The sequence below is a fragment of the Athene cunicularia genome, assembly GCF_003259725.1.
Source record: "Athene cunicularia isolate RWA chromosome 6 unlocalized genomic scaffold, athCun1 chr6_part1, whole genome shotgun sequence".
NCBI lineage: Eukaryota > Metazoa > Chordata > Aves > Strigiformes > Strigidae > Athene > Athene cunicularia.
In genome coordinates this window covers 16,515,616-16,537,264 of record NW_020799105.1, presented here as the reverse complement: position 1 = coordinate 16,537,264, position 21,649 = coordinate 16,515,616, and the positions used below count along the sequence as shown (strand labels likewise).

The 21,649-nt window shown below is 37.0% G+C and overlaps 1 protein-coding gene across 1 annotated transcript in view; it reads right to left on the bottom strand.

Moving 5' to 3' along the window:
* Window positions 1-21,649, bottom strand: part of VTI1A (vesicle transport through interaction with t-SNAREs 1A) — a 269,666-nt gene that overhangs the window by 83,505 nt on the left and 164,512 nt on the right. The window contains exon 7 of the mRNA XM_026851520.1: window positions 20,515-20,576. Coding sequence (XP_026707321.1) covers window positions 20,515-20,576 — 62 coding nt within the window. The remainder of the gene's footprint in view (window positions 1-20,514; window positions 20,577-21,649) is intronic.

The window sequence follows — 21,649 nt, the reverse complement described above, 5'->3', positions numbered from 1 at the left end:
CCCCCCCCCCTTAAAAAAAACTATAAAGAGCTTAAATTTAGAAAGGGAAACACTCTAAAACTCAACATGCTTTTCTTACCCTACCAGACTCACATAAACTATCTTTTTTAATAGGTCTTAACATAGTGTTTAGGGTTCTCCCTGCTCCCCAAAGATCAAGATTACTCTCTGTGGTTTTGCGATGTCAGTCCTTAGCACAATAAATCATTGTTCTACTCCAGCAAGATATTATGCCAGTACATATTACTGAGTCCTCCATCAGACATAAAAAACAACAACAAGACCAAAACCAACTGAAGGGTGGGATTTTCAGAAGCATTCAGCATTGGCCAAATTTTACACCCAATGAAGCCAGAGGTAATTTAAAGCAAAAACAAAAAAACCCCAACAAACAACCATAACATTCTCTTGCACCGTATCATAACAAGGCAGTAGTAGGCTGAACAAAAAGTCTAGTGATCAAGGTTCAAATGTTGATATTCTCTAATAAAAGTCAGTTGGCATGAAATATTAGTGGAACATAAGCAGAGTACTGATGTCTGAGCGCAGACTGCACAACATCTCCAAGCATCACTTCCCTAACAGCGTTGAGGATAGTATTGTTTTAGCTGTCCTAGTGTGAGGGCACTCTGGAGAGATTACACAATAGCTGAAATGTTCTTGTGACATAAAACTGGGACCTGGAATGAGTATTTACCCCTTCTGGGACCTGGATTGAAGATGGCTGATGCAGCGTGCTTCAGTATTAGAAAAAAGACTTCATTCTCATCCTAACATGTGAGTAAAATAGAAGGAAAGTTCACAAGCAAGGTCTGCAGTGTCACAGCGATGACTACACAGTCCCATGAGATAATGTCAACTTCTCCTCCAGAATCCAGATAAATTCAAGGTATTAAAGAAAAAAAACTCCTACAGAAACATGCAAAACCTAGGTATGAAGAACTACGTTACACTTAGAAGAACCAGGTTTCACTACAGTTGTGTAATGAATTAGAAAATAAATCCAAAGATAATGTCATTCTTCAGCTTTTAGACAGCTACAAAGCACACAGGCCTTTTTACTTGAGTTGTAGCTAGGAAAAAGCCATTAAAAAAGAATTGTAAAGAAATGTCTTGCATGCAAAAGATTGAGTCCAGTGTTACTTTGTTTGCAGTTCTCCTAAGTATGGGGAGTAAATGAAATGCAGATCTGTAAATTCAAGATCATTACAATGCTACAAAGTCTAAGGCACTCAAATCACCTTCAGATGTTGTTGCTGTTAAAATTAACAATAACAGGAACACAGTTGCTAATGTTAGGATACCAGACTCAGAAGTCTAGTCTATGAAAAAGGTTTGCCACTACAACAGTATAACTATTTTGGCGTGAGCTTCTACTGGAGTTGCAACTTAACAGCAGAAAAAGTGCTTTTGTTGCTAGAGCTTACACCCTCCCCAAGCAATTTTTTTTTTTTTTTTTTTTTTTTTTTTTTTTTTTCCCTGGTACAACCATGTCTATACTAGGGCTTTTGCCAATACACACATGCAGCCAAAAATCACACCTCCAACTGACATTACTATACTGGCAAGTGTTTCCAGCACTGGCCTTAAAGCAGTTATTTGTTCAATCATTGCTTTCCACAATCACCCCTCACCCTAAAAATACTGTATTTCTTCACAGGTAGAAAGCTGGGAAAAAAATGATCTATCAGCTTAGGTCTTGTTCAGCTGTTTCTTATATAAGGCAAGGATTTTTCTTTTGCCTTCACAAAAGTTGAAATTTCCCCCTTACAAAACCAGAATAAAACATTCTCGGAGGGGGGAGTGTGAATCTTTAACCCCAAAGCAGAACAAACAAACAAAAGTTCAGATCAGCCCTTGCTCATCTTGCAACAGGGGCAGAGAGACAGAGAAAGAACAGAATTCTCTCAATACTAATGACTGCTGCTGCCATTCTCTACATACCAAAGTGAATACAGTCCATCAGCTTTAAAAGTGCTATTTCTCTTTTTATTGCTGCATCTGACTTCCCAGCTAAAGCAGATTCTTCTATAAACAAAAAGTCGAACAATTTTCACTCTCAAAGTATCACATCCCACACAAAGCTCACACAGAAAGTGGTACTTTCAAGGGGACACAATTAGTCCAAAATCAGGGGGTGAGGGTACAGAGAAAGGAGGAAAGAAACACAAAACCTCAGGCTGCCCTCCATGAGAAGAGGATTTTCATGTGATTTGTCTTGGATTGATATTACAAAAAACAACTATATGTTTTGAAGCACATTTGTTTTCAATAGTTGCAACATTTTTTACCAAAAAAAATTATCAAAACGATGGCTTTAAACATCATATGGGAAAATGGAACCTAAAGTGTTTCATTTTCCTTCTAAAGCAGCAATACAATATTTTCTTAATATCCTCCACCTCTCCAAGCCATTTCCTGTGGTTTGTCCTAAAATTTACCCTCGTCAGCCTAAACAGTAGTGTCAACTATGCATGAAGAATCAACTTGCTTTTGGACTGAAAACAACTGTATCCTTTTAAAATTCCATGACTACAGCATCACTAGAGAAGCCAAAACCTGTGTGGATATAGAGACAGAGTTGCTTCTCCTTCTTCAGGTTGGTATTTTTCCGAAGTTAAGGGTCAAATAAGTCATTTTGGGAAACACCGTATTATTTCTGCCAGTGCTGCTCCTGTTCCACACACGTTCAAATACTAAGTAGAGACTTGAAGATATCCAGTGGATTTGGCTTGATATTAAATTAAACAAAATTTTCCCTTGGAAACTGTCTAGCAGAGCCTGCAGAAATTAGTTGTAACTGCACCTGGATGTGGAATACTGTAAGTTTTAGGGAAATTTCCATGTCACACACTGGTTTAATGTACTACTGGCACGTGTAACCTGCAGAACTCAGATGCAGATACAGATTCCAAGGTTCAGAAATATCCACAATTAGAGTTTTGGTTTGAGCTCCTCCCTAGTAAAAACTTCTTCACTTCTGAGCACTTTACAACACAGAGCTCTGCTTTGACTCTTTACAGGTTGGAAAAAAACGGACCTTTTGTTGTATGAGTAACTCCTAAGATGACCAAAGGAAAGTAAGCCCCACAGCCACCGCATCTGACGCAAGGATAGTGACATCCGAATGCATTTGGAGTATGAACTCCAACCCAGCTTCATGCTGCCAGGAGCTTTTTCCTGTTTGGACTCAAATGTGAAGACACCTGGGATCAAACGCAAATGATCTCTTTTGATTTCATCCCCTGTGATGTAACATAAGGACTGCTTGACAGCACCCAGAGGAGTCGGTGCACGCAGCCTGCAGGTACTCAGGGCTACTCAGGTTCCCCTAAACTGTTTCTTCATCCTGGGTTTCTCTCAAGTACTTGCTGCCAGCTGCACTGAACTGCATACAGAACAATATGCAATAAACAGACATCATTAGAGCAAGTGTTATTTTTCTTATTACAGAAAAGTTGAGAACTTTCACAATATCTTGAAACAGTGCTCAGAAATTACCTCTTCAGCTTGGCATCCATTCCCTCTTTAGGAAGAAAACAACCCCAGCAATTACAGGAAAAAGCCAAACTGACATAACTAAACCAAGAAAGCCTTTTATCTATTCACCTCACAAGGTTTTGTTTGTTTTGTTTAGGTTTATTTTATTTTATTTTATTTTTTTAAACTACTTCTTAAAGGCTTGGAAAAAAGCATTAGGTGCTCTTTGCACTCAGAACATTTATGACCTTGTTCAACTTCTTCAATATATTTCTTCCTAATGCTTGCTGTATTAATGGACTCAGACCAAGAAGTAGTAATATCGAGCTTTTTAATTGCTTTACACAATTAAATGCTAATGCTTCAATCATTAACAATAATGCTGAACACCAGGCTTTGGAGCACAATGTAAGCAATGTATTAAAAACAAATGTTTCATCAGGTTCTTACCTTTTATTTTTTATAAGTAGTTCAGAATAAGAACCCTAAAAATAAATAGCATTTATTGTCACTGGAGAAAGTGCTACAGTAAAGAGCAGCAAACAACTCTGGTAGCCACAATTATAACCTCCACCCCTATAGCCCTCACAGAGCCTTTGCTGTTGCTGTCTATGTAAGCAGAGCAGAGCTGTCTGCTTCAGGGTGAGTTTTCTTGGAAATGTTTACTATAATGAGAGAATTTTCTGTTCTTTTTCTTTTAATCACAACACTGTCCAGTTCTGAAACCTGAATTGACGCAAAAAAAAATCCAGATGACATTTCAAGCAACTTAATAATCAGATGCCTCATTGCGCTGCCCAGGAGTGTGTTTCACATTATATTAAAATTATTGGCACCCAGTCATATTATGGCAAAACTAGCTGACACCATGCTTGGTTACAGCTGTTGCCACAACAGTAGTTATTTGGCAAGTGATGTGAAAGAGGACAAAGTACTATTGTGAGCTTACACCAAGCTTTTACACATTATGTCTCTAGTTCATAAAGAGGAAGAAAGAAAAGAAAGGCTGCCTTTTTTTTTTCAGGGCAACCACATTGTGATTTTAAGTGAAGGTGTTTGTCAAAAGACATCCAAACCATCTCAGATTGACAGGCTATGAAAACCACAGATGGGGATGGAGAGGCAGCACAACACTCCTGCAATAAATACAATTCAAACTTTGGGAAGGTAAGATGGGTAAGTCAGAAAAAATAAGGGCAAAGAGCTCTTGGAAAGCAAACTGTACCTTTGTCCCCCAAAGGAGCAGCAGATCACAATTGCAACTTTATGGGGAGCACCAAGAGTGGATCACAATCTGAAGAAGGCCAGTTGTGTTTCCAAGGGACTGTCTGTCACTGGTTGGCAGCTCTTGAAAATCAGGTCTTCGTGAGTGTGGTGAAGACACACATGCCTTTATGTCTACTCCCTTTGTGAGTCCATCCACATTACAGAGGGAAAGGTTTTACCTTTGGCTAAAATAGTTGCATCTTTTTCTCTCCAGAAAGAAGCTGGAGAGACTGCCTTACCACACACATGGTTTCCCATTAAAATAATCAACAACAATGTTGGAACTCTGTTCCTTGAAAGGAGGTTTGTCTCTGTGCCCAAGTGAGCCAACAGAGGAAAAATCAGCTGCTACACATTAAGGAAAAAGTAACACATTTAAAACAAAAAAACAAAACAAAAGGAAAGGAAAAAGAATTTTCATCCAGTATTTAATTGCAAAAAGATGGAAGGAGAGAGAGACGACTCAAGAGAAACTCCAGGACTTCTTGCATCTGAAGCAGCCATTTTGCAATGTATAACAGAAATGATTCAATGCTGGTTGGTGCAGAGAAATGTCCTCAACCTTTTAAATTTATTTACTGACTCTGATGGTTCTTTTTCCACGAGACAATGTTACACTAAGACCCTCCTCCCATCTAGTCGAGCTCTGATCATGACTTAGCATGTGTTCTCATATCCATGGTTTTGAGACCCATACTTCATATTAATCCAGAACGAAAAATCCAGATGAGAGAAAACAGTTGACCTACATGAGTATTGACTGTTGTCTACGTGAAAAAGTCAGCACTTTCCAGAAAACTCAACCACCATGGAGTATCTAAGATGCAGAAGTGATTTTCTCTTGTAAGAACAAGATCTCACATGTGTTCACTTTTGCCAAAGGCTGATTTGAACAGTAGCCACAGGAACGTAATATGTATAAACTGGTCTTATTTACTATGTGACAAACCATTTATAGAAAAACAGGACTGGATGATTTTTTGAATTTCTTCTAACACTAGTCACTAGTATGTCATATGCAAGTAGTATAATTATAGCACTTGCTTACTTTTAAAATGTGAGAAGACACCAGAAAGTATTTTAAAAATATTTCTCCCTTCCTTTCTCTTTATTCCCCACTTATTATTTAAATATTCCCCTGTAGTGGGGAATCACACTACATGTACATAAAAACTGCAAAGTGAAACTGAATATAAACAGAAAGTGACTGATCTCATTTCACTGAGGGTTGAAGGCCAGAAAGGAAATAAATTGCTTTAGGGGTGGGATGTTAAACAAATATTTACACAATTTTCCAGTTTTATCAAATATAAAATATAATCTAATAATCATCTAAGGAATGTTTTGAGAACATTTTCCCTTAAGTATTACTCAACATTTAGACATGGATGACCAAAAAGTAGAGACCCACTCCCACCAAGCATACACCAGTATTTATCTCAAGCTCTCCCTAATAGGAAAGATTACAAGGATTAAGTTTCAAGCTTGTGCAATTGTCTTTAGACAAAAACAACAATATGCAATAAACTACTACTCCCCAGATGACTTTAGAAAAAAATCCAAATTAGAATTATGACTGAAGTAAAAGAAAAGCCCCAAAAGTAACAACGCAGGACAAAGAGGCCCCCTTGAAAGATGCATTAGCATGGAAGACATCAAATCAGGGGGTGGTGGCTTTCCATGTGAAGAGACATTCTCTGGGGCCACTTCTTGGCTTCCTCCTCACAAAGGAGTTCATTCGTTTAACCGACAATTACATATTCTCGGGGTTTGGATCAATGAAAGCAGAGCACAGTGGGCCTCAAACTAAAGTCACTCTCAGAACTCAATAGTTTAGAGACAAGGGCCAGGTTTAACAGTCCTCCCAAGCAGTCTCCATTATCCAGGACAGCCACAACAATATTTTCCTGTGAAATATGTATTTAATTGGGGCAGTGAAGCAAGAGGACAAAACAGAAAGTCTCCTGTAAGCTAGTCTCTACATTTATAAAACAGAGCTTTTCTCTGGTAGCTTGTGCACCTGCTCCTCAGACTCAGAGAAAAAAAAAATAATGTACACAACCTTTTCCACTGATTTTAATGACCAGAATTCTAAGCACACAAAATCACTGTTTCAAACAGAGCATGACAGCACCTTTGCAGCACTGCCTTTTCTTTGGGTTTATTCAACGTTCCCTAACCCACCTACGTGGTGTCTGTTTACAGTGTGCATCTCTGAGATGAGGTCCCTATTTCCCTGGTTGGCTGCTAAGCATCTGGAACACTGCTAATATGGTTTATATAGTTTACTATAAACGAATTCTACAATATGCTTAACATCATATATGTGTATCATATAATTCCAAATACTCCATCTTATTCCAAAGTGGACACTGGGAATTTACTAAGAAACTACTTGTGAGCAATTCCTGTTTGAAGAATTATAAATGGCTCATCTCATTTGATCAGTTAGATTCCTCAAAGAGGAATCATCTGATGGAACTGGCATGTGGGAGCTTAATTCTCACACTGCTTGCTGGTAGAGCTTTAATAAATCATCAATAATTCAAAGATGACCATTCAAATATGACCACCCAAGTGCATCTGCACAAGAGATGCTCTATGAAGAACACTCTTCATGAAGAACATGCTCTAAAGCATTGTTACCAGCTACCACATTCAAACTTCATTTTACCCTGGCTTTCAACATGCAACCACTACACACACTGTCTAGCAAATCCTCTTCTAACTTTACAGCTAAGAGCAGCATCATGTCATGGGATGTTTCAACAAAATGCAATTGAAATCCACATTTTTATTTTCTCCTTAATCAGAAGTTGATCAGGAAAAATATCGGAATTTCAAAAGCTCACTAGTATGGTTTTGGTCAACAAGTTACTACACATGAGATAGAATTTTTATGCATTCCTAGATTATCGTCATGGCTTTATCCATCCATGTTCTGTAACGAACAATGTTTATTTTTATTTCCCCAGAGGCAGAAGGTGATGGTGTTAAAAGGTAATTTTGGCTAGGGGAAATAAATGACTGCCTACCTTTACCTTTGAGTCTACACATTTCTCCTTCACACCTTCTTTGAATAAGAAAATGGTAGCACTGTGATAGTAAGTCATAAAATGTTGCATCTGTAGGAATATATTTCTTCTTTAAGGAACCCTAAAGTACTTAACAAATGTTTGTAAAGTACTGATTGTTTGCAGGTTGACAGCAGCCAGCAATAATACATCTCAGTCTACAGCAAGCAACAAAATTTCTGACAGGAGCAGTAAGGAGAGATTGATAAGGAACAAGCAGTTGCCTGGGATAGCACATCAAGTTTAACATTACTGTTCTTATATATATACACTTAATCATTATAGCTCCAGGGATGCATTAATTCTATTTGTTGAACCAACCGCAAAAATCTTTTCTGTCTACAACACACCAAAAATGTCACCCAAGGAAAGATGAGCCTGTCACCTGTAGCCATCAAAATTATTATCTGAAGAAGGCAACAAAAAATTGATACCTCCTCTTTCTCATATCTACATTCAGTAGTTAAGGAGATCAGGTACATACTTGGTAACGGACTGTTATGGGAAATCAAATACTCCACATCCCTCTAGTCTAAATTCCTGCCATGCTTCTCTTCCACCCCTTTTAAATCCATTCTAAGCCATGTCTCTGAATCAGGACAGGCACTGCTACCAGTTAGTCCATCATTCACAAACTCTCATCAGGTTGTCATGTGAGGACCATGCACAGATTAATTAAGGGCATTTGCTCTCAGAATGCTTTGCTGAGATACGCAACATTATTCTCATGTTAGAGATGCACAGAAACAGATGTGTCCACAGTTACCCAAGATCTACCCAGGACAAAGCTGGGATTCAAATATTAGTATTTAAGTCTCTGATTGTTTTTCCTGGGTTGGGATGGAGGAAAAAACTCTCAGCACCTTTGTAAGATTAGAAGTTAGTTAGTTACACAGTATCTCAAAACCAGAAGGCAATACATAATGAAGCATGTGGAAACATGCCAATGCTTAATATTCAACTTACATGAAATACAGATATGAAAAGACTATAAAAGGCACACTAATAGCTGAGTCTCATTTTGGTTTATTTAAAATATTTTAACCATGGAAATATTGTATATTTTGAAAGCATATATAATGGCTCATAAAATGAGATGTTTTCTTCTCTTTGCTCATACACTTGAAAATATTTTATCTCTAAAATTCGTGCCAGCATAAAAATGCTCTAGTAAAAAAAAAACAAACCAACTTCTTTCCTCCCACCCCAAGATGAAAAAAATAAAATAATATAATTAGCTTGCTTTTGAAATAGATTTAAAGACTTAGGAAGCTATGTCCTTACGTTTGTAACACTAAATGGAAAGTGAAGACACTTTAGTACACAAGACTTTGCTACTGAGTATATATTCAGTGCTTCTGAGTATAGCTGCATTATGTAGGAACAGAACATAAAAGTCTCCTATGTATTAATATTTTACTGCTAGCTTTTTTAATACAAGTGCATACAACAAGACATGACTAAGATCTCATCCTGACAGCCACTCTGCTGCTTTAAAAGATGATCTCAAACTGAGCTAAAGGACTTGCATTCACAGAGCTCCGCCTGTATTAGCAGCCCCATCCATGCTGAGCAGCTGGGTGTTGTTAAGCTCAAGGCTACTCCTCCAGCCTTGCTGACCTGTAAACTCCCTCTTAGCCATAACACTTCCACAAGTCCTTTCCCTTCACTGTCTACTGGCAATGCCAGGCCTTCACCTGGTCATAAACCCCACTCTGTTTCTTCATAAAACACAATGAGAGATGAGACTGAATCCTCCAGTAAATATCTTAAATTCTAGGCATCTTAAGCACAAGCTGTGAAGTAAAACACTAAAATGAATATTGCTGTTTTAACATAGGATTGTATGATCTCCCACCTCCTTAAAAATGTGCTAGCAAACAAGACTTTACTTATCAAAGAATTTTTAATGTATTTTGGTTGTTATTTTTTGGCACTCACCAAGGATACTTTGGGGAAATTGAAATATTGAGCAATTTTCTTTGTTTCTAGCACAAATACACCCATTCACCTCTATCCCTTGAATAAGACTGGGTTTTGCTGTTGTTTGTTTTATTCTGCTTAAGCATTCTCAAAGTAAAATAAAATAAAATTGGCCATGAGAGAAAGCAAATTCTTGTCTCCAAAGTTTTGAAGTCATTGAACCTTTTCATATTTAATAATTCAGACTCACTCCACTAATTTTTGTCCAGAAAAATAAGATGGTCTTTATATTCCAAAGATGTCTTCACAAAAGTCTGCAGTACTGGATTTTCTGATGCCGAGTGATTATGAAACCCCCTTTTGTTCTCATAACTTCATGATTTATATCTGTAACTCTTTCTTGTTTGTGAAGATAAGACCAGCCTTGTCTCTCTAAATGCCATTTCAAAGGAAGATTCACAGTTGTTTGAATTTTGATCTGTGTGGCAAGTATTGCTTGACCACCTGCGCTGGGTTCGAGCAGTTACTGAGCTTGCTTTGTACCATCTTATGAACACAGCAAGCCTTTTAAACCAGAGCGAGCTGATGTGTGAATACACCAATTTACAATGTAAATACAGGGTCCAACAATATGGACATCTTTAATGACCAAATGTGTAAAGTGCATATATTGTTTACTGATTATATCATTAAATAAAACAGATGGCTAATATTCTCCATCCACCTACAGTGGATTAAAACACAATGGTGTAATAGTCTGGTAAACTGGTAATGTGAAACATTGCTTTGTACTGGTGTAGTAGTATAAATAGCTGTTCACAAATGAGGTACAAAACCCCACTGCCACTAAGAGTAATTAGCTTAAGGCTGTACTGAAAGAATGCGAACTTCACAATCAACACGTGTATGCCATTCACACTAAAAACTGCATTTGAAAAAATATAGCGGTGACAGAAAGCAGCAAGGAAGTTTCTTGGCATGGTTAAAGTAGACCATATGCTTCCCAACAACTAGGCAAGACCGGGCACACTTAGAACCATGTTTCTCAAACAATTCCCTATTTAAATGCATTATTTGCAGCCACGATAAGCATGTGAGAGAAACATTAGGTGGGTTTTTTTGCTTGCATAAGCATTTTTATCAGGAGGAAGACAGGGAGTTGGTGCAAAAAAAAAATTTAAGATGTAATTTTTATTCAAGAAGGAAAATTATCCGTTAGTGTTGTAATCTTAAACTATCAGTAGATCTACTAAATAAGACAAGATGAAGACTTTGCTCTAACTTGCAAATGTTACAAAAACCTTCTGGGTTATAGCTTAGTTAATATAGCAAAGTCCAAGCTAAACAAATGCTCTTGGGTAATAAATGCTACATAGTGAGATCCTGCAAGCTAAGCCATGTTAACACTCATGATCAAACGTTAATATTTGCAGAAGACATATAGGTCAGTGGAAAACTCTCTGCTATGTTTTTAAACTGGAGAGCATTAATACCACTTGTAAATCTAACAAACTGTATCTCCTGACTATTCAAATTCATTGACTAATTTTTCAAGTCTTCAAAAAATCTCACTTAAAAACCTGATTTTAAAGTTTGAGTAATAATCCTGATTTTAAGCCTGAAGGAGCATTAGCACTGAGGATTTATCAGTTTGTCTGAAGCAAGCAGATTATGAGTCTCTCCCTTGTTTCTATTATTCTAGATATTTCTGAAACAATTTCAATGATTTTCAATGAATTACTTCACAGCTACACAAATATTGTAGAGAACGTAAATCTCAATGTTTATGGTAAAATTTATTTTCTCTGCCCTTCCCATTTTGCTCAGTTACTACAGACTTTTCTTTGCCTTCTTGATTAGGTTCAAATCTTCCATATTAGCTAAAGAGCCAGCCAAAATTAGCAAATTTTCATCCTTCCTATCACCAGGTAGACTAAACAATCTCTTATTGAGAGACCACACTTTCTCATTCATGACTTTGTTATTCTTTAGACAGATACTCAGCAGGTTAGCGATGTGTGAACATTTTTTCAGCAGAGTTTTAAAGGTCCAATACCACATAATTACATCCTACCCAAGGATATAAATTTTCCCTCAGTTTTGGTGTTGTCCCGCAGCAGCACTGATTTATCTGCAACAAACTCTAAGTGATCCTGGTTTTCCTTAGCTGTTGAGCAGTCATCTGTGGCTTTCTTTGTAAAACCCAATCAACCCCCCCCCCCCACTCCCAACTTTGTCAAACCAAAAGAGATCCTCATCCAACATTAGGGCTACAGATGAGCAAACTACTCATATGTGTATGACTTGCAAATTCAGGTCCTGGATTTTGTGATGAACTCGAGTGACTTGAACAAAAATTGTATTCAGCAAATCCCAAGTTTGTCTTTGTTCCAGTTGTTGGTCACTTAATCTCTTCTGTCTCTTAAGCACAGCCAAAACTGACCTGCTACTATGAGCTAGATTGAAAACAATCTAATCTAAAAGATTAGCTAATAAGGACAAGATTCTGATATCACAGCAGTTTTAAATCAGTTTGATGACTTCATTGTTTTCTTAAAGATAAAGTCCTTGGTGTGTGATCAGCATCATGATGGAAAGCTGAATTAATTTTGCTTTTATTAAAAGCCAAGAATTTCAATCAAGTGTGGCAAGAAAAGTGCCAAATGCTACTGGAAATCATAGTCAGAATGCACAAAAGAGCTTCTTTACCTGATAAAAGATTAACAAAGCTCCTGCAGAAACCTGACAGAAGAACAGGCAAAACCATTCCCTTTCCCACCATTTGTTTCCAAACACTAGATCTGTCTAAAATGCTGGTGCGTCTATGAGAAAATTAAAAATTCTGATGTTTATTTGATAAAGTTACTGCTTATTCCTTAAAACATTTAGAAGTACCACAAAAAAAAAGTTAAAGATCTGTATTCTGTTGAACTTGTTTGAGTTTCAAATGTTACTTTAAATCAGCTTATTATACAGTCTAGTTTTAGTCCAGATACACAACCTCATGCGAATGATTTAATTTTAGTGTCACTATTTGCAAGGCTCGGTGACACCTATGCATGAAGCTACTGTTCGGAGAGTCTGAGCTTCCAGGATCTGAACTATTAGAACATTATCCAAGTCTTCCATTTTTATCTGAATCCCATCAAAAGGCTTGGCTTGATGAAAACTGGAAATTCTAACTGAATTTTGTACACTATTGTTTATGTTCTCTAATTCTTGAAGAGTTCAGAACTTTTCTTCCACAGCAGAAGTCATGGGCCACAACAGAGCACAGAAATCTCCTCAAATGCACCAGCACATAAAAGCTCTCTGTCTACTGAGGAAGAAAGATTTGGGCTAAACATTAGGGAAACTTGGAACAGTTTAACTGAAGAGATGGGGAATGTGCATCAGTGCAGAGCAAGCCAGACAACTATCTGCCAGGACTGAAACAGTGACAGTCAATCCTGCCTTACGCAAAACTTTTCTGAGATCACTTCTAAGTTGATTCTATTTATTTTGGTAAATTTGTGGATTAAAATTAAATGACCCATGTAGGAAGGTATCATGCAGATCTGTGATCAGAAAGTGTTACATTTAGGAATTTATGGCTTAAGCACTCTGTAGAAAATAGAATATGTAAAATTTGGCATATATTGTTCTGTGACAATTATACTGTGAGTAGTGTCAAGAACATTATCCTTAATTTACTAGATGATGACTGGGCCTTAAGGAGTTTGACTTCATTGATTTCTGAAGAATTGTCTCAAATTATTTCAGCAATTACCAATGTCAGCTTTTCCTAACAGGTTCACTACTTCACCCTGCTTCACATAAAAAAATCTCACGACATACGAAATATTTTCACTACCTTCACTATTCCTGAATATCATGTCAGAGAGAACTCATTCAACTGGAAACTACTTGTAACTACTGCAAGAAAGCACTGCACTGATTATGCTGATATAAGACATGCCTTCTCATGAAAGCATGTCATGGGACATCTATTGTGGTTCAGACATGACAACGCTGACTGTGAAATGCCTTTTGTTTCATTCATGACACTGTGAACCTTTTCAGGATCTAGCGGCTTAATGGTAGTCAACATATCTCAATACCGAGAACAATCACGGAGGGTTACGTGATATTTAACCTATTACGATGCTTTACATTCTTGGTATATGCTCTCTAGGACTAGCTTGGATATTATCCATTGGGATCCTCCTTTCCTGCAGAAACACAACTGTGCTTTAGATGATGTTCTTTCCAGCTGTTCAGCTGGACACAAGTAGATAGTAGGGGGTAAATGAGATAGTAATTCCAGATGATAGAAAAGAGGGAATGGAGAGGAGAGAACAAAGCCCATTGTACATTTAAAAAAGGAATGTAAAAAGAGAATTAGAAATATTGTCTGAAGAATGCTGAGAGCCCTGCTCAGAATGGCAGTAGTGTAGGCAGCATGACACATGGATAAAGCTTTCCAACAATCTGAACATTAAAACAATGCTACAATATAACTGCTCCTATCTCAATGAATGAAGGACATATCCTTCTAAGACTGCCTAGGTGCACGGAGATTAAAACACTGACTTATTTTATCCTGTGTACTTAAGTTGTTAAAATGTGAAAATCAGTCATGATGCTTTTTTTTTTTTTTTTTTTTTTTTTTTTTTTTTTTTTTTTTTTTTTTTTTCCAGGTTTGAAGTAAACCTAAATCTCTACCACTTAGGCTGTGGGAGCTCAAGGTTTGCAAAGGCTAAGGTGGCATTAGGCTAATCATAAATACATGCTTGTAATGTTGAAATCGGTCCCATTCTGTGAGGCATTCAGTACCTTCAGTATATGGCTTGGCGTTCTCCATGTACACTGCTTGTTGTAGCTATGGTGGTTATACAGGAACTCAAAAGATTTCTGTACCTTCTACGATGCATGAACTGGAAAGTATTTCTAACACTGAAATTGAGTAAGATTTTTCAAAAGCATTTTGGAAACAACATACAGAACACTATAAGAAAGATGAGAAAAGTTTATAAAATGGCTCTTAAGTGATTATTAAAAATAAGAAATGTACCTTACATACATCAGATTATGTCATAACTAAATTAAGAACAGGGAACCCACTGTGTCCCATACTAATTTAAAATTCTTGCTGTTCAGACATAGAGGTACATTTCCTTTTTTTGGTTGAACTCCTAATGATGAAGAATGCTTATCCTTGGGAATTTTGCTGACTCTACATTTACATTTTCCAGATGTTTTGTGCATCACTTTAACAAAGAAACAAGGCTTCTTTTTAAAATCAGAGACAAAGTGAGGAATGACCAGGTACTAATTGATGCCAAGGTTTAATCTGGTATAACAAGCCGTATGTTCCTTATCCAAAGACTATCTTGTGATTAACAGCACCACAAAGCTTATCAGTTTCATTCTGAAAAGATTCAACACTTCATAACTGATAAAGATTGGTTGCATATTAAAACACAAACATCTACAATAATATAAGAATCAAGTAACTATATTAACTGCTAAAAGTCAGGAAATTTTAAAAAACATACGTTCTTACACTGACAGTAACAAGCACTAACATGCCCTACGTGCATTTTACAGTTTCCATTTAACAACAGAAATATTAAGGACAGGGTTTGGTCTGTAATTGGCCTTGAGCAAGGAGCACAATAAAAGCTGTGTTGCCCCAAGAGGTGACCCGGAATCATTCTGCTACTCACTCCCCACTTATTCAGCTTCCCTCAAGATAAGGAATTTGTTCCTCTGGTTTAAGTTAACCATATGCTTAAACATGTTCCTGAATCAAGGTCTAAATTAGTGAAGTAAACAGCTGCAGCTGTACATATTCAACAGGGAGCAGACATGTTGATAAAGAAGTTACCGTTGCAATAATTTTTCAGTGTAGAAGTAAAAATAGAAATATATGTACCAAAAAGTTGCTGAAACAATTTCTACTCAAACTTTTTTTGGCTTGAGATCAAATATGTAAAGTTCCTGCTGGAAAGAGGGGAATTTCTCTATTAGCATGCAAACAAGGCAAATCTAACTGTATGTTAAACTTCACTCACTATCTGCGATACGAAGATCTTCCTCCAGAAAACTGCAGAGACTCAACAGTCATGGCCTAGTATGACTGATACCAAGATAGGCTTTAGCTCAGAAAAAAACTCTTTTTTGTTATGGACTTTGGGGATAAACAGAGATTAGTAGGGAAATGGGGGGAAAAGACAGTGATAACACTCACTGTTTGTTTTGGTTTGCCTCAACAGGGACATCACTGTCCCTGCCACTAATCTGCACATGGAAACGTGGGCTTCGTAGTCAAGATAGAAAGCAGAACAGACATAATTAACTTTTCAGTTCTCTAGGAGTGTGAGAAAGCAAATAGATGTTCTTTTGCATCCCCGGATGAATGGCCAGATGACCAGGTGAATGGGTGGAGGCAGAGCACCCAACACCCTGTTTAAAGCATTGCCCTGCACTAAATGTCATCTCAGCCTAGTGACCGCAGGGGCCTCTTCAGAACTGCTGAAGTTGTTTGAGAACTGCTAGGAGTCACTGCACTCCAGGCCCAACCTCGGATGGCCAATTCTAAACCACTTATGTTTTAAATCACTTCTGCTTAGGACCAGAGGCAATGGACACAAATTGGATGTTGGGAAATTTTAATTAGATATCTGGAAAAAATGCTTATTTTAACTGCTACTGGAACAGATTGCTTAGAGAGGCATTGGCATCTCTAGCCTTGGGTGTGTTTGAAACTCAACTGGAGAAGTCTCTGAGCAACCTGCTCTAATTAGACTTGCTTTGAGCAGAAGGTTGGACCAGATGATCTCTAGAGGTCCCTTCCAACCTAGACTGTCCCACGATTCAATGAAATGTTGAAAAATAACTGTAAGGTCTGGACTATCCTGAAGTTCAAAAGTACAAGGAAGTTAGACTAGAAGTAATGCAGGAAACAGGACTATTAGAATTTTCCTGAAAAGAAGAATGAAAAAGCTTGAGTACAACTAGCACGGAGGGGGAAGCATTCCTTGTTTCTGACTGTAGTCACATTGGTCATACAGCTGCTGGCAAGTCATACAACTCCTCACCTGGGAGCTGAACACGTATTGCTTCATTTCCATCAGCTGGAACTGGTGTGTTTGTCCAACAGGAAATCAGGTTTTAAAAGTCTCTTTTATAAGAGCAGATGTGTTCATGAGCTTCTCAAAGCATCATTGATAATGACTTTGAAGATTAAAAGAGAATTTTTGGCATAAAAATTACCTGATGAACCAGACAAAATAAAATGTTGTTCTGGAAGGTAGTAGTTATTTTTCTAAAATATTTTTCTGCAATCTGAAGGGGGGTAGATAGAATTTATTTGCTAATTGGATAAAGTTTCAAATCTACTGAAATTGTTATCTGGTTACTTTTAGGTTTATTTGTTTCCTGCTGGGGCGTGTGTGGCTTGGAGACTGCCCAAAGTCTTTTCTTAAAAGCTTTTCTAGGCTATTGCTTAGGATATGGGCAAAAGACTGAAGATCTTCCAGAACATATTCTTTTCTGCTTCTTTCCAACACACTGTGCACTCCCCAATTCACACTGGAGAAGAAGCCAAGGGATAGATGTCTGCGATGGCAATATCACAGATGACTGCAGAAAATGCCATTTCCTTATGTTAAAACCTATTATTTGAAAATTCTGTAGCTGAAACTACCCTAAGCTTCTGTTATAGTCTCACAGTTTCAAAGAGGAGTCATGAAATGTCAGGATGTCCTGAGCTATAGATACATGTAAAAGGTAATGATTAATATTTTGACATTATCAACATGCCAATACTATCCTAATAATGCAATGCTGTAAGTGGAATATACTAGTTTAGTGGAATCTCAGTAGGTTTATTTACAGGGGAAAAAAAAAAAGTATAGGTCATTTCAAAGTGAGAATATTTAAAAACTTTTCTTACAAAATTGTCCTTACCCAAATACCCGGAGATAACAAATTCCAATACATAAGGCTGGCTACTTTAAGTTGCTAGAGCAGCTAACTGGGATAGGAAGACCTGTCCCTATTATGCCACTGATTTCCTTAGTGAGCTATGGCAACCTACAAAACCTGTCCCTACTTTTGTTTCCCATCTCCAGAACATTTTATGTACAGGGAATTTAGGTCATACAAAGGGAGGAATTTAGCCCTCAAGCTATCTAAATATCTAATCTCTTAATATATTTGGCCAGATTCCGAACAGATGCTGCTTTACCTTTCCCAGATGGTAAAAATAGAAATAGTTAGGTATTAATTTGATGCACAGGGTGTTAGCCTGGCATATGACTTCAAGCATATCAGCAAATACATATTGTGGGAGCAGCAACTAGGTTGAACAATGTTCAGTTTAACATTACCTTTTCCGTATAATAATGATGTGAATAGTAGTCCTCCAGCATGTTTCTTTATTGGTTCCGGTAATTAAGTGAAACATTGTGTGGTATGTACTGAAGTATGCAGAAATTAGGACACAACTGTCAATCTGTGCTAATTATTTTTCTTACAGTTGTATTTATCTAATCTGTGCTGATTTCTTGGGGTCTGTATTTTATGATTATTCTTGTGACTAAACAACATTAGGATAATTCTGAGGCTGGGATAATGGTCGACCCTTCTACCCAACAGTCATAAACAAATTAAATTCACCAGAGGTCTATATATTACATGGCTTTAAATAACATCCTGAGAATCTTCTACTGCAAGTTGCATCTATGCTGAGGCATTTCTTTTGGCACATTTACCTGAACTGAGCTTAAATCCTAACCTGCCTTTCATACAGATGGGTGACTTGGCTCAACACTTTTGTTAAAGGAAAAGGAAATCCAGTGCCTTTCTGCCATACAGAAACATGCCATCTTGGTGTCTGACTACATAATCCTTTTGTCTGAAAAGAAGAGCCCAAGCATGTTTCAGAAAGATCGTATTTTTCATTTGGCTTATGGAACACTTATAAACTAGGACTCCTAACTGCGATTCCCAAACACAAAACAAAGTCAAAGGTTACAGCATATGTTTTTGTTTCAGCTTCTCCAAATTACTTGCAAATGTATTCAAACACAATATGAGGAGATACTTTATTTTATTGAAAATAACAGACTACAGGGTGCTGCAAAAAAGGCTGAGGTACCTCAAGCATAAACATGGAAAGAATACATTGGTTTAGAAACCCATAAATCCTTATTTGAATCTGCCAACCTGAAAGCCAAGTAAAGCCCGAAAAAACTATTTTTCCTAAATGCTATGTCTGATTAAGCCATACTATTAAATGACAGCTGAACTTTAACATTAATATGATATTATTTAAATAACTGCATGATTTTTTTTTTACACTAAAATGATGAATGATTTTTGGACAGCTCAATTGACATAAAGCAAGAAACCCCTTTAATGAGATTTGACAAAATGGAGACATATGCAGAATATTCGTTACAGCTCATGTCGCAGAGACCTTCCTGGGGAGTCTTGGGTTTGGTTGTGTCTTTTCTTTCGTTCATTTTTTTTATAGTTTATTTTGATTGTCTACAGGCACTGAACCATCCCTTTCAATTGCCACTTCCTTTCTCCATGGATTTTGAATTTAGCTTGTGTCATTTACATATTACTCTTAATCAGAGAATTTTGTATGTTACAGTTTGGAGTTGGAATTGTAAGAAATCTGTGGAATGAAGGCATGAAGTTCAGTCATTTTAACCTTTGTCAACTGGGTATACAAGGAACTAAGAAGGATATTTTTCTAAGGAGACTAAAGAACAACTTATTAAATTCTGGTTTTGATTTTTCCAAGCCAAGTGACAAATCAAAAATTCTGCTAAAACTTTCACTTTTTTTTTTTTTTTTTTTAAATAAGCAGATTGCATTAAGAAAATATGCAACATAAAAGCCCATGGCAAGGGTAATATCATACTGAACACTTCTGAGGATTCTCTAAACCGCTTTAGAACTGTATTTTCATAGCACCTGACACCATCTACTAGAGGGACAGAAACTGAATATATACAGAAATACGGACATCACGGAGAAGCTCAGGTGCTGTTTCACTGGGTAAAGACACATATCCAAAGATGCCACTCTTCAGAAAATCTGTCTGTGAATGTATCAATGTAAATTTAATATGGGTAATAATCACTGGATAACTTCCTGCAGTCCCACATAGATTTTTAAGATGTTGCAAATTCTTCTTTTCCATACCGCCTCACTTTAATCCACAGACAATTTTCATAACATTGAAAACATGGAAGAAACATGTTAAAACCACAGGGTTTGACAATGTGTCTGCCCTACCTATTCAGAGAGAATTGATCATCTTAATCTGTTCTCTGTGCATAAATTTACACTGCCCCAAAACATTTACAAACTTTCTCACACAAAATCTAACAGGTGAAAACCCCTGAAAACTCAACCCCCCTTTCCCAAACACTCAAGAATAAGGAACACAGGAAATCTACATTAAAAAGCTTAATTTTGGAACACACACACACACAAAATCCCAAATAACAAAGAAACCAAGAAGAGAAATGATTGAGCAAGAGTAATTCCTCAGGTTACAGAAAACTCCATAGCTGTGATAAAGTCTTGTATCTAACTATGCCTGCTTCACTGCCAGCATTCATTTGAAGATATTCTACATAACAGCCTGTGTAAAAAAAGCCAGGTATGTCAGCAAAACGCTGAGGTTGAATTAAAACTAAAAATAAAGGCATGGAGGGAGAGATAAAAAAAAGAAAGAGCAGAGGTGTCCCTACCTTGGCCTTACCTTCGCAACATTCCCGTCAAAATCCTGGAACTCTTCCCCAGGTTTGCATCTGTTTCTCTAAGCTGAGAAGAAAAGAGTCCCATTAAAGGCAAAAGGCACATATACTCCATTCTGTACAAAGAACAGATATTTCTACTGTCATTTGAGTCAATCAACTTTAGGTTTAGCCCACAACAAACTCACATGTAAGAAAGCCACCAAAGCACTGAAATTTAAAAATGTTTTGTCTGGTTTTCACTTAGGTAAAGATGAAACCCATGGAAGATAAGACACTGAGGCAACAAAGATGAACTGGGATAAAGAGCAAAAGGTTTACAAATAAAGGGTTGCAGGTAGAAGCTATATAAATTGGTATCCATAATTCCCATTGATGTGTGTATGTTTATTGGTTATGTGAATCAGAGCATCAAGGGATGAAGAGACAGCCATGTGCTGTGTTCCTGATGCTTTATGAAATGAAAAACAAATATATCTTTCACTGTTTTTCAAAGACATTAATTTAAAGAAAAAGCTGTAATACAACACAGCGTTCCTTTACTGATTTTGTGTAAAAGAATATGCCTATACTGTCCCTTAAATACAAAACCTGTACTGACCTTACAGCAGCCACCACTGGGATGGATGTCTAAATATTTTCTGAACAGTATATAGTATGTACATGAGGCACAGCTGTACAATATATACTTTTGCATGTAAGGATCACTCACTCACTGAAAAGAACATTTGCAACTAAACTTAATGAGCTGACTTGTTCTACAGCTCTCTCAAAATCTTGCTAAATAGGTAAAAGCAGAATTGAATAAAAAATTAAACTGGGGAGATAAAAATTTATGCAGAAAATGAACATATTAAAAAAGAGGAATTACTTCTATTGTTCGTTATGAGGGTTTAAAACCTTCCTTCTATTTTTGTGTTTATTAGTTCCCCACAAAAAGATGTCTAGAAATGAAGAAATGCATAGGAAGAATAGTTACAATTTTATTGCCTCTTTTCCTACTGATAGCTGAAGGAGAGATATCTTTGGACTTTTTAGAGATCTTGGAGACAGTGGGACATCAAAATCTACTGTAAATTATAGTATCAGTTATGAAATAGCAGGGGCCACTGTTTCTAACATGCCCCCAAACACAGCTGT